We start from the raw sequence: 13961 nt of genomic DNA, 5'->3' as shown, positions 1-13961 counted from the left end.
CTAAGAAGGACTTGAGACATTCATCGTTTGACTTTTTATCCCCAAGTTCTTCTAAAAGCTCTCCAGTCACGCCATCTTGTCTTGGAAATTTATTCACTCTGTCAGATAGTGCCACAACTTCTGCTACAGTCACTTCAATTTCAGACATGTCCTCTATCAAGTGCATCCTGCAAATGCAACATGTCCCTGCACCTCTTTAACTTACACCAATTACATCTTGAGGCTGGATAACTATTTTTGCACTTAAAACTGACACTATGAGATTTCTTTCTGGTCTACAACATCTTTCAGATATCCTTTATAATAGCCATAAACCAAACACACACACACACACAACTTCTCTTTCCTCCAATGACAAGGATTCATTATGTGTTTTAAAGTATTAATAAGATAAAAACTAAAATACAGAAATACCAGTCTATGAAAACAGCATCCTTTTGACACAACCATATATTACTCTAGGCAGTTTTCTTCTCCAGGTTTCTCAAAAGATTGCCTCAAGCCTCTGTGGTTTAGACAAACAAAGCAGGGACCTTTTTGTTTAAGAGCTCTGGATTTGAGTCAATCTCTCTCTCATCTCACATACAGAGTCCCAACTGCTGAACAAACTATTTGAAAATCTTTCCATTTTCATTCTGATGGAGGGAAGGGTTGAAGCCAATCTTAAATCTTAACAAGTTCTGATGTTGAAAGAAGGAGATGCCTCCCATTCCTTCTGCTCCCCTTAGAGTCACACAAGTCATCTCAAGTCACGCCTGGTGGCCATTGCTTCACAAGCAAGAGACAGTGAACCATGCATATACTCAAGGAATCTTTCAAGAGATTAATTTATATGCCAACTGCAAAAGTGTGATCAACACATTATGCTACATATCAGATAATTCCAGGTGAAGACTGGTCACAGGCATGGTGGAAAGAATGAGGGGAAAAAACACTTAAAAGTATACTGAGAATTTGTTATTGTGTGGGCCAGTAATGCCTGTACTGTGCATAAGTGTCAGCTAAGAGCATCTGCTCTTGTGAAAATACAGTTCTGTAGTCAAGTACATTAAGCTGTTTTACAGGAAGAAAATATGGAAAATTGTCCTTTGGTTTCAGCTGCGATAACCTAGATGACTGAACAAATGAAACATGGTGTTGTTTTTCAAAAACATATGTACAGATCAAGGAAGCCAGGCACTCTTAAAAAAAAAAACACGTGTATTTCAAGGAATGTAACGTAATAGAAAACCAGTATACACATTTGCAAGACTGCAAGTGTGGTGGTTATAATAATAATTTACTAATTGGAATACCTGCAGAACTAGTAAAATTTAACTGAAACATTAAAATCACATTCTTAAGTCTTTGAAGCTACTCTCACTTCTATTCAAAGAGAAAAATGTTTCAATCTAAATAGTAAAAATGGTGGGTACAGGACTCATTCAGTAAACCCAATAAAGTACACCTTTATTTTAACATTCTTCCTGGTTTCAGAAATGTATGCAGGAAGAAAAATTGCAATAATATATAAAGAAATAACTGAAGGAGCTTATAAAAAGTCATTAATAGTTAATGCAAACTGAACATAAGATGTAACAGCAGCAGCAGGAAAAGACAGCCTGATTTCAGACTTACAGAGAAATTAAGAAAAAAATCCATGAGGTTCACAAAACATTTAAGTTAAGACAAGTAAGCAAGCAAATTATAATCCTTGACAGTACAGAAATAACATGTATCTTAGTTTTAATTTACTTCATCTTAAGATTTATTGATTTACCTGTATTTTTCCAGAAAAAGAAGCTATTCAAAATGGAGCCAGGATCACTTCAAAAAGAGCTATAACTGTCTGAACTCAATTTAAACAAAATAAAAATTACAGTTCTGTAAAAAAAAAATTAGTTTTCTGACATTGCATATAAAATAATGGGCCTAAAGTAGAAGGATTTGAATACCTGTGCACAAGGTAAATTTCTCTCTTGAGTGTGATGTACAAGTTACAGTCAGGCTGATTTAGTGTTTTCTCTGCAGAGGCTGTTAGTTGCTCAACCATAACGGTTTAGTACAATAAATGATAGATTTTACAACACTCCTTATAACCTAGAACACTTCATCACACTTAAAAATGTTGTAAGTGTAATCTCAAAAAAAAATGCAATTTAAAACTTGCTATTAATATATTTAGTCTATACATTATGAGGAGCATTAAGAGATGTGGCATAAGAAGACAAAACCCCATAAAGCATTCACCTCAAAGTAGATGTTTTATAGTCACTTTCACAGTTTCTGTGCATTAATGTACAGTGAAATGATGGACTATTATGTACCATTTAGACACAGGATATTATTTGTGATCAATAATAATTTTAAGTTACCAGTTTAAGACTGTAATTTTTCCTAAGATAAGAGGCCAGTAATTCTGAAAAAATGCTAATTTTCCATCATTAAGAAGTTTAAAGAGAAAACAGTAGAGAGTTACCATTGAGATGAGACCTTCACTCATCCCTAGCTTGTTCAACTCTTTAAACAAACGTCTTTGCAACATAATTGATGTATTTAAGTTTCATGAAAGGGTTTCCATGGCCCAATGTCATTGCTGTTCCATATTTCTTAAGAGCTCCATATCAGAATTTTATTTTATTTTATTTTAAATGATCAACAATGCCTGCTTGGAAGGCATGCACTTTGCTTGTCCAATCCTTACATACCAGAAAATAAAATGTGGAACTAACACAGGCAATGTTAGTTACTGTGTTAAAAAATACAGCCATGGGAATTAACACAAAAAACTTGAAAGAACAAGCAGCTGAAAAAGAGGTTCATCTCAAGCCACCATTTATAACACATTTCCCTCTTCCTTTGACTGAGCAGAGTTGTAGAGACAAAGAGATGACGTGAAATAATATATCTCCAGCAAAAAAAAGTAACAACCACCTCAAAAAAACCCTTAAACTCCCCACAGCTTTTCACCTATTCCAAGAACACTGCTGAAACGTTTCTTTGTTGAATAAAGTTCGGCTCAGAAAACCCTTTTTCCATTTCGCTCCATACAGTGGCAGGATACTTTGGCAAAACTCTGCAAAGAAACAACTCTGAATTTTAACTTATTGGCAAGACCTTTAGCAGTAGATGCACAGTTACTAGCACGCAAAACATAAATGTAGTCAAACTCAATGTCTGTCCTTTGTACTACAATTTTAGCAATAGATACTAAAGATGATATACTAACTTATTTTTTTTCATACAGAAGGAAAAAAATCATGACTGCATCCATTTTCACCATTAAAATAAGGAAATAACCATTATGTGGAAAAGGTTTTGTTCTAAAGAAATTGTTTTGGCTTGTCAGCTATAAAACAACTCGCTAAGACAGTAGTCATCTAGATAGGAATTTAGAATGCATCTCTAAACTTCACAAATTAATCCTTTCAGAGGGTATTATTAAAACACACACACACATCCATTAACAATCTTACCAGTCACAATGGCCATCAAGAAGCCTGTATGAAGACTGGGAGACACTAACTTTTAGCTGAATGCTGAAGTAGCTTCTACAACACATTTTAAGAGACTCAAATAGAGAGCCAGGAAATAGAAAATAAATCATATCATTTCATGATGACTATACTCTAAGGACTGGGAAAGCAGCCACCAGCAAAAGTCAGATGAAAATAACCATCTGCACAACCAAGAAAAATGATTTCTGCAGAAAGTCATGAACATGTAGAAAGAAATACATTTTTTGAAGTTTATCTTGTAGAAACTGTGATTTAACAAGGATATAAACTCAGTATTTTTCAACAGTCAGTATTTCGACTTCTAATGAGTTACTGGTGTCAAAAGAAACCTAGTAACTTATTGAACAGAACATGAACACTACTTGCTTCAAAGTAACTCTGAAATGAAAACACTTCACAAGCTTCACACAGAGAAAGAACTATGAATCTTTCCAAAGCCCCTGACCAAAGGAGACAGTGGTTTCCAATTCAACAAAAGCATTGTACTTGAGGAAGCTTAGTAATGAAACATTTGTGAAATAGAAGTTTGCAACAGATAAAAGATTTTCTGTTATTTAAGTATAATGAATATTAAACAACATTAAAATTGTAAACTAAAGCACTCAGAACTAATGAAATTACAGAAGTAAAACTGTGTCTATTTATATTGCTCCATTTTAACTGGTAATGTGCTAACTTTACATAATCTAATGAACATTTATTTTTCCTACACAATCCCTACATCATTCAAGCAACAATGCTCACTATGCACTACCATTAGAGAATTTTTTTCTTGATACTCAGTGTAAGGCCAAATGCCTTATTTATTGCTTTTCATTAAAACCAAACTGTTTTTAAAGACAGAAATTCTTTCCTTCCAGTGAAAGAGTGTCAATCACTGCAGCAACTCAGCAAGTTTTCTACGTAAAAATACTAAATAAAAATCATCTTAGAAAAAGGACTGAACTGGGGGCAAAATAGAATGCAAGAATGATTAGCAATGTTGCTGAAAATGATACTACTTTCAAAAGAAAATCTTGTGAAATTACAACCTTACCAACCAAACCCCTTTTTCTCATACTTATTCCAGGTTCAAAAGTCTACCTAAGAGAAAATTCAAAGAACACAACAAAATCCAATTTCTTCCAACTCTTACTCCGAGTTGCCATTTCTAAAGCTGAAAGAAAAGCACTGGTAACCTAACTCTTGTAATCACTGCATTCTAGAAAGCTTCCTCCAAGTTCTCTCTCCCCTGCTTTTATCCATAGCATCTGCATTATTTTAAGAGAAAACGATCAACTTTTTCTGCAGCAACCATCCTGTGTTACTGCCTTCTGCTCCCTCCTGAGTTCCCCACTTAGCCACCATTTGTACAATTTTTAGGATTCCCACTGAATTGCAGTTCAACTTGAAATCCTGAAAGCCACCATGCGTACATGCCAAGAGAGTTACTCATTTCACAGGAAATACTGCATACAGATGCCTGGCCAGCCACTTCTAGCTTCAGCTGTTATGGCCAATAAATTCTCTGTGTCACATCACAGCAGTATTAATTACAGCACACACTGTCACACCCAGTCTCACACGTATTTACACTTCCTATCGGGGTACCTGCTCTCTCGAAAGTGCTTTGTCTAGACACGTTAACAAGCACTTCCTGTCAGCTGCTGGCACAGAAAGACACATTTACAAAAATTTATATCCTAAGCATACAGAAGTAAACAGTTTTTGGATAGTTTAGCTCCCTGAACTGACTAGGCATGGAGCCAGACAAAGGCTAGTACTGAGCCAGGGAGGGGAGATTAAAAACCCCACAAATATCCACACAGTGAGAGACTGGGAGGGGAAGGTACAAACACACCAGCTCCAGTTTAGGCTACAGTTTCACAGACAGCTGGATGCAGATGTAACATTCCTCACTCAGGGGGAGAGATCTCCTCTCCCCTTTCCTTGCTTCTCATCATCCCAGTGTCAGAAGCAGGAAGAGAGGGTTGAAAGAGACCTCCTTTCTCCAGCACAAAGCTCTAAGGTCTGGTCACTGCAACCCACAGAAACTCCAATGAGCCCACCGACACACAATTTTGAGAATTGCTTTAAATTCCTCTTAAGATCAGAAGTTGCTATCCTAAAACAAAAGCTTGAGGTATTGGAAGCAGTTGTCTGCTTTGTTGTCTGGGTTATCTGACAGGATGCTTTTAGAAATCTGAGTTTCAAGGTAAAACGTACTCTAAAAACACAGCTAATTAGTAACAAGTTCTTGTATCTGACAGAAATAAGCCTTTGTTTTCAGATGGAAAAAGCACATCATGTGGACAGTACCACAAGAGTTTTCACAGACTCTGTTAGAGCACTACCATTTCCTTGTATGATCCATCAGAGTGCCCACTGGCATCCAGTCACTAAGCCTGCCTTTAGTGGTTCTGGCGATAGTTGCTCAATTTTCGAGAATTCTTGCTCACCTCACACTGAGCCAGTTTGCACTCAGCCTTCAGCACCTTATTTCCACCTTCACTCCCTCTTAAGTTCTGATTTCTCACCTCCATAACAAACACATTTATTCAAAGAAACCCACACTTCCATCGCAGCTCCTCCCCAAATCCCAAAAGTAGTTTCTGCCTTTTAATCCAGTCTCCCTGTCTTTCTTCACTCTGTATCTAGACTCTAACCCCCTCCCTCTATCTCAAAGCACCTTTTTTCCCCCTAGATTGAATAGATGTAGTGGAAGGCACGGACTGAACTCTTAGACAAAGCAGCTGAAGACAGCGCAGCCCACAGCCACCTAACAGCCATAATGCTGGAGACTTGTCTGGATGAATCCTAGAACACACAGTCCAGTGCAGATAGAATTGTGGAATTAAATTGCCTGTTTCTTAAATATCTTTAATCAGCCTGCATTTATTACATTTGGGTTTTTTCCCCACAAAGACTTCTTAGTTGGTCTGTCTCATCTAAAAGCTCAATCCCCTACTCCACAAGTAACAGCTCTGCAGCCTTGCCAAGACTGGTTGACCAGCTTGGATCACACACACCACCAAAGCAGGGCGGATCCTTTGGGACTTAAAAGCTCTGCACTGCAGTGCTCTGGCGTCCCATCCACTCTACGGCAGCCTGAAGATCCACAGGACAGCACTGTACAGCACCACTGGACATGCCCTGCGGCATTACAGAAGGAGGAGCCAAACACAGTATTCCACATAAACAGTAATTAATGGATATGATCTTTAGAACTCTAAAGGCAAAAAGACACTGCAATTTTCACTGCTAAACACACAGTGAGATACAAAGATGAAAATTCTTACCTATTTATTGTGTAAAGGCTAAAGATATTTCATAGACTTTCAAGATTTTATAAATCAGTATTTAAAAACATCATTTATGTCACAAAAACACACTTTACATGAAGTTCTTAAATTTAAAATACTTTATTATCACTGATTAAAAGAACTGCTCAACTGTTTTTCATCTTCATGGATTAACTATTAGTACAATGAAAGCATTTAAACTGAATAGATTAAAAACCTAAACTGTTATGGTGAAGATACAAACTAAATAAGGCATTAATGACAAATTCATGAACCTGCAACATATCTGGCCCATGCAAAGGACATATAAACCATTAAATTCTGAAAAATCTAAACTTGCAGCTCCGTAGATGTTTTAAATTACAAAAATGACCTCTGAAATATGAAACAAACTGATACAGATACACCCTTCATTTGCATCCCAATCAGTCGTTACTATACAAGGCTAGGAAAAAAGTCCCTTCCTTAGCTATAAGTAAACTTGAATTCACTTTGGAATTTGACCTACTCTGCCCAGTAAAGCAATAGGTAGTTCCACCTGGATACTAAAGGAATCTCAGCTTACTGTACTGCCAGAAATCCTAAACATTACTTATTCTCCCATGAACATCTCTCTATAATTTAATACTCCTCTTCCAGTGTTTTCTTTTCTTCCTCAATAGTGAAACAAAATTATTTTGTCTCTTCTCAATTGAACTCCAGTTAGGATATTTTTTCTGAATTGTAACTCAGGATTTTAATAACATTGGCCCAAATTACTGGGACAGTAACGTGTTTTGTGGCAAACACAGACAAAGGCATTTCATAAATTAAGTGACCTTGCTTGGCTTAGCAATATCATTACTGACCACCAACTACAATGGTGTGCAATAGTGAAAGAAGCTGGCCAGCATCCTCAGGTGCTACCCAATTATCCTGATTTCCACTGATTCTCACATTTCCTCACTTTTTAGAGACTTTTGTCCTCAAAAATATTTGACTAGGGAAATGAAATTGTAAATGCTAAATGCACAGTAGCTGATCTGCTGAAAGTCTAAGAGTTTGATCAAAGATAAGGATTAAATCTGGGTTTCCAAAATGCATATAATGACTTCATTTGCATCATTCCCAGATCACTCAAAAAACAAGATGTTATACAAAACTATATAGATTCTTCTTTTTAAAATTGGTTTGTGCAAAATAGAGTCAACGTAGAAGAAAATTAAGTGAATTAAAATGCAGCTGATTTACACAGTGATTTATTTTCAGCTATTTATCTCTGCAGAGATCCAATAATCCAAATAGATATAATAGAACTAGTACTTATCTTAATAGAAGAATCCCACAAGAATTGAGATTCAAGATAACTTAGGACAGTTTGACTCTAATAAGACAAACTTCCACTATCCACCAAGAGCTGCAATTCTAAGTACCAGCTTGGGAGGAAAAAATAACAAAACTAATTTTTGGCAAAAGATTAAATAGCGATTAACCAAAGCACTACTAATCATCATGTTAGTGAAATAGTACTTGGCAACAAACCCCAAAAAATCACCAACACTTTCTATCCAACTTAACATGGATTTGGTAATAATAATTAAAAAATAAAGAAAAACAAAACCAAAACCAAACCACAACAAAACACTCAGATATGGAAAGTCATGCCTCAAGAGTCAACAAACTCAAAAGATCATGAATCTGAACACAACAGTTAGCGTCCACTCTCTTAGAAAAAGCAGGAGCATTGATGTAACACTCCTTCCCTTATATTTAAGCAAAATTTTAAAGTTTGCGTTCATTAAATTGTATCAATGCAGATATATTTATTGCAAATAACAATGAAAAAATCCCATTTTTTCTTGCTATGTCTATTTAAAAGTTCAAAAGGAAAAATAAATGTTTCAGAAGTTATTATGAACTTCAAAGGCCAATTAATTGCAAGCAACTACTTAGCATATGTAAATATGCTCTAGATATTGAAGAAATATGAAAATCAAGATGAAAGATGAGCCATTCTCCCAAATTCTTCTGTCACTGCAATTACGAACAAATATCCACTCACAGCAAGGCCACTGTGTTTGGTATCTGCTTGTCTTTCACAGCAATCAGAGCTTCAAGTTTTTTGAAACAGTGATTCAAGTTTTTTGAACCAGAAGACCCCCACAGTCAACTTCAGCATAACAACATCTACTTATATCAAATTTTTTATGGATAATACCATATTTTTAACATTTAATCAGTTGTAAAGCACTTGAGGCTAACAAAGACTAAAACGTATTTGAGGCTCAAACAGCCATTCCCTTCTACTTTTTAGTTTGTTTTCTACTTCAGAAACTTCACACAGCAGCATTTATGGTCACTTCTCACAAGTAATTGAGAAATATTCCCTGAACCCTTGCAGATTGCCAAGTGAGAACTTCTTTAACCTTAATCACCTCTCCTTTCTTTGGCTCTTTTCTCATAGGTCTAGTTCTATGCAAATGATGTGCCCACACCTCAATTAGACTCCCTGAAGGAAGTCCTTCCTTGGTGTTTCTGCGCTGTCAAAGTTCACAAAAGGAGCAGTCTGTTGTTCTTATGACCGAACTTCGTATATTCTGTACTTTTAAAATACTGGATTACTAGTAGATCTTTCAAACCTGTGATTTCCGGTTAAGGAGATAAACATGTTAAGCTACACCCCTGTTTCTTTTCATCGACTCTCTTGCATACCACTTGATTGCACTTGCAACTGGGCTCCCCCTGTAGGACCATCCACCAATTCGATCCAGTGCTGATGATGATCCTTGCCCATGTCAGAGGTATTAGACCAGGTGATCTTTAAAGCTACCTCTCAACACAAACCATTCTGTGAACTTCCTTGCTAGAGTGACTGGTTAATGTCTCAAGAAGGAAAACTACTTGCAAATCCTTTCTTTACATGTGCGCACTCATGTCTAAGTGAAAGCCAACGAATTTCTCATTTCGGAGTAAGTCGTCCATCCTGTTTGAAACTTACAACTCAAACGGATAAGCGAGGCTTGCCTCCACACAAAAACAGCACTCGTGCTGCGGGATGAAGGACAAGGGGGAGTGCGGGTATGCTGCTCCACGGGGCGGGAGGGGCTCCGCGGGACGGTCCCGCCTCGCCGGTGAGATACGGGACGCTTCACTCCCTCTTAAAAACCACCATCTCGGGAAACTAAGGGAAAACATGAAAAGCACACCCGCTGCCGGGGCCTTCTCAAGCAGCAAAGAAAGGTCACCCACGCTTCCACTCTCCTCCGTTCTACCTCAGGCCGCCCCCCTGCCTCGTCCAGGCCGCCCCGAGGCCGCCCCCCCTCGCCCCACGCGGGGATGGTACTCACAGGGTGACCGTGCGGTTGGGCAGCACCTCGGGAGGCAGGACCTGAGCGAGCTCCAGGTTGCTACAAACCACCTTCACCTCCACGGGGCCGCCGGCCGCCGCTCTGCCGGCGCTCCTGGGGCGCCCGTCGTACTTGCAGCCCGGGGGCAGCGCGGCCCCGCCGCCGCCCAGCGCCGCCAGCAGCAGCAACGCGGGCAGGAGCCACGCCGGGCGGCGGCGGCGGCGGGGCGGGCGGCAGGGCGGGCGGCAGGGAGACCGGCGGCCCGGGGGCAGCATGGCGGGGCTGCGCGGCACCCGCGCCGCTCCTCCCGGGCACGGGCGGGTGAGGCCGGAGGGAGGGAGGGAGCAAGGGAGGGGGCCGGGTCCGCCCTGGCCTAGCGGCGCGGGGGCGGCACCGCCGCCATGCGGTGCCGCGGGGCGGGAGCCGAGTCTGCCGCGGCCGCGCCGCCTTTGTGTGGGACCGGCCGGGCCGAGGGGGGCGGCAGCGCCGCCTTTGTGTGGGGCGGGCGGGCCGAGGGGGGCGGCAGCGCCGCCTCCAGCCGGGTCCTGCCCCGCGGCACCGAGCGCCCCCGCCGAGCCACGCACACACTGCGCAAGCGTCGCGGGCGCCGCGATGTCCCGCGCGTGCGCGGCGCCGGGCCGGGGGAGCTGGCCCTGCCTGCCTTCCGAGGCCCTGCGTGTCCCTCCTAGGCCCTGCCTGTCCCTCCCGGCCCTGCCTGCCCTCCCAGGGCCTGCCTGTGACACCCCTGCCATCCGCACGGATCAGCACCGCTTTGGCCCTTCGTGCGCCCAGTTCCCAAGGATCGAAATAGAGCGTTTTGGTTTCCCTCTCTGCTTCCATGACTTGGCTCTTGCCCCTCTGCTCTAATTCCCTAGGCGAGGCAGTGGGACTGTTGCTGGTCATGCTCTATGGAGAAAGGACAATCCCCTGCCGAAGTGCTGGATGGCTTTCAAAACTTAACGCCAAGTAAACAGCACTTGTAAGACATTTGTCCTCAAATCATCACTGTAAGATGGGGTAAGCAGTTACTCCCATTTGACAGCCAAAGAGTCAAAGTATGGAAAAAGTTATTTCAATATCATCAATCTCCAGTTTAAAATAAGCAACAAAAAAACCCACAAAAAATCCCTTAAACACCTACGTACAATGTGTGTTTTCATTGCACACCTGGGACTGCTTTTCTGGGTATAAGTAGGTCATGTTCTGACATTTCTCCACAGCCAGGCCAGCCAGGCACAAACACTGTCATGCCAATGACAGCTGAAATTCTCAATACGTTCTTTGCCTCTGTTAGGTGTGAGGATAATAAAATAACTGTGACCTAACTCGTAATCAAATTACAAGAACTGGCAGCACCTACTTTAAAAAATTTAAGACAGATTGTGCAGAACTCCTGGGAAGTTCTGGTCCCTAACTTAGAACTTACAGTGCCCCACCCTTGCAGAGAAGCACTGGCAAAGAGTACCCTGCAAAATACCTGACAGTACACAGAAATGCCATTTTAGATATTGGCAGTAACAGCTGCCAAAATGAGTTTTACAAATGCTTTAACTTAAGGCGTCCTTGAATAACGTTGAACACTCAGACTGTGACTCAGTTTTAAATGCAACCTAATGAAAGACACTGGCAAACCATCGTAATTGTGGATTGGAACAAGAGGAACAGAATTGCAATAAATCTTCACAATCACCCTTTACTCCTAGACTCTGTGGCCTCTTGCAAATTAAAATGGAACCTGTCCCACGTACTGAGATTGTCCCTGAACTTTAATATTAGGGTTGTGTGCCACTGAGTCACTCAGCAGGACCAACCTGATCTGGGTGAGATATGAGGCCACTGTTTGAACTAAATTAGGTCAGGACACAAAATGCAAAGTTGACAATGTTTTCTGCTCCTACACTGTATTTATACCAACTGTAAGAGAAGAGAGATCTAATTAGCGTAAAATTCACCAGTATAGAGTTAATTCTTCCATTTTGGGCTTCATTTCAAACAAATTCAAACTGCAGAGTGAGTTTGTATTGGAACAGTGCTTTGTATCATACAATCTTAGCATTTTTGATCTGGCACCAAGAGTTTTAAAGCCAGATTGACTGTATCAAACAATGGGCCGAGATATTTTTCTCCTTGGAAATAGTGCTGGGTTAAACAGTTCCTCCCTTTTGCTACTTTCTTCCCATAACCTTCAGCTACGTCAATAACATGACCCTATTCACTGCACAAGTACATAAAACGTTTGTACTGGGTGAAGGATCAGCAAGGAGATAGGGCATGAAACTGCCTCTTCTGGCTGTCTGGGCAGTTTATGCCAGTTTACGCCATTGATCCCACCAGAATTTTGGCACGGCATCACCACAATTTCAGCGTAGCTAATCAAAATTGCACTACTGGAGGGAACATTCTCATGGTTTTTCTCAAGCTGCTTGCTTCTGTAACTTACCTTGCATTTTCGGCAATGCATATGTTTTGACCAGTTGCATCAGTGAGATGATCCACACAGTCACATAAACTAAAGGTCATGATAGAAATGGTGAACTGTTGCTTTTGGTGCCTGTGATCACAACCCATCTTAATTCTCTCTTTTCCTATAATCCTGGAGAGTCAAATTTGTTACTACTGTTTTTCATCTTAATATCAGGCCCAATTCCTTTCCTTCCAATATAGAGATTTGTATGCTACTTACCCTTGATGTTTATGAGCTCTGTTTGCTCTGTTCTTTTCCTCTCCACTGAAACTACACCTATTAAGATCTCTAACTATGGATCCCAGTTGCAAAACTACAGCTTTAAATTATGTCTCTGTTTAAACTCTTGCTGTTGAAACCTACAAGTATTGTTCTCTGATTTTTATTCTTACTTTGACTACTTTTGCAGTGAAGCTAATTCCATGGTCTACTGCTCCTCACCTGTTTTCAAAAAGCTTGAAGGCTTCAAGCAAAAGTCTCTTCTGGAAGGCTTATTCTTTCCCCCCATCTTTCCTTCTTTGTGCAAATTACTGCAACTTCCATTCTGTGCCAAATATTTGAAAATGTATTTTCTTACATTGACTCAGGAAAGCCCGTAATCCAGAACATATGCTCCACAGGAGTCACCTAACAAATTTCATGTGTGTGTGGTTTTTTAACTGCAATATACCTTTGTCAAGTTTATTAGGTCACTACTTTTATTGTAATTGTAGTGACCTGAGAACATAAGAACAAAGTTACATCGTATGTCTGCTTCAAAAACCAGTCTCCTTTTGCTCCTAGTTTCCCAACAGCCTCTTCACTCTTAGGTTATATGCTCTCACTCTTGCTCCACCTGCTGTAGTTATCTGATTGTTCAATAAATTCAATTCAAATTCAATTCAACTCAACAACTAAGCTAGGCTTTTTTTGTGTCTTTAGTTTTCTACCAGATTATTGTGTTGAATCAACTTAGAAAAGGGTTAAAAGTGCGTCAGAGGTGGAGCAAAGGGAGGGCATGAGGGAAGAGAGTGGAACCTCCAATCGGGGCAGCAAAGTAAGCCACTCTATGTAACTTCAAAAAAGACAAGGTTTGTGTGGGGAGGCAATATGTTTTATTATAATAGTTAATATAGCTGCAAAAGACGAAGCAAGTAGTTCCCAATATTTACTGGCTATAGCTGGGATGGAAACTACTCTAAAATATTGCCTCTTTCTGCATTTCTTGCGGTTTTGTCCGTACTGAAAAAATCCAGACTTTCTTTCTCTCAATCCCCTCATTCTCCATCAATGTCAACAATCTTGTTGGTGCTGATAATGCTTTCCTTGCAGTGAGACATGTAACTTGAACTTTTTTGAATGCACTTTGCTTCCAGATTGCCAAGAAGCATACTTTGTCCTTTTCTGCGTGTAA

General features: G+C 40.3%; 1 protein-coding gene across 1 annotated transcript in view; it reads right to left on the bottom strand.

Annotated features, from left to right (window-relative positions):
• Window positions 1–10555, bottom strand: part of ADGRA3 (adhesion G protein-coupled receptor A3) — a 54505-nt gene extending 43950 nt beyond the window's left edge. Inside the window, exon 1 of the mRNA XM_071556702.1 lies at window positions 10105–10555. Coding sequence (XP_071412803.1) covers window positions 10105–10379 — 275 coding nt within the window. The 5' untranslated portion in view covers window positions 10380–10555. The remainder of the gene's footprint in view (window positions 1–10104) is intronic.
• Window positions 10556–13961: the final 3406 nt, after the last annotated feature.

This window comes from Pithys albifrons, chromosome 5 (genome assembly GCF_047495875.1).
Source record: "Pithys albifrons albifrons isolate INPA30051 chromosome 5, PitAlb_v1, whole genome shotgun sequence".
Lineage (NCBI taxonomy): Eukaryota > Metazoa > Chordata > Aves > Passeriformes > Thamnophilidae > Pithys > Pithys albifrons.
This window is presented reverse-complemented; position numbering and strand designations above follow the sequence as displayed.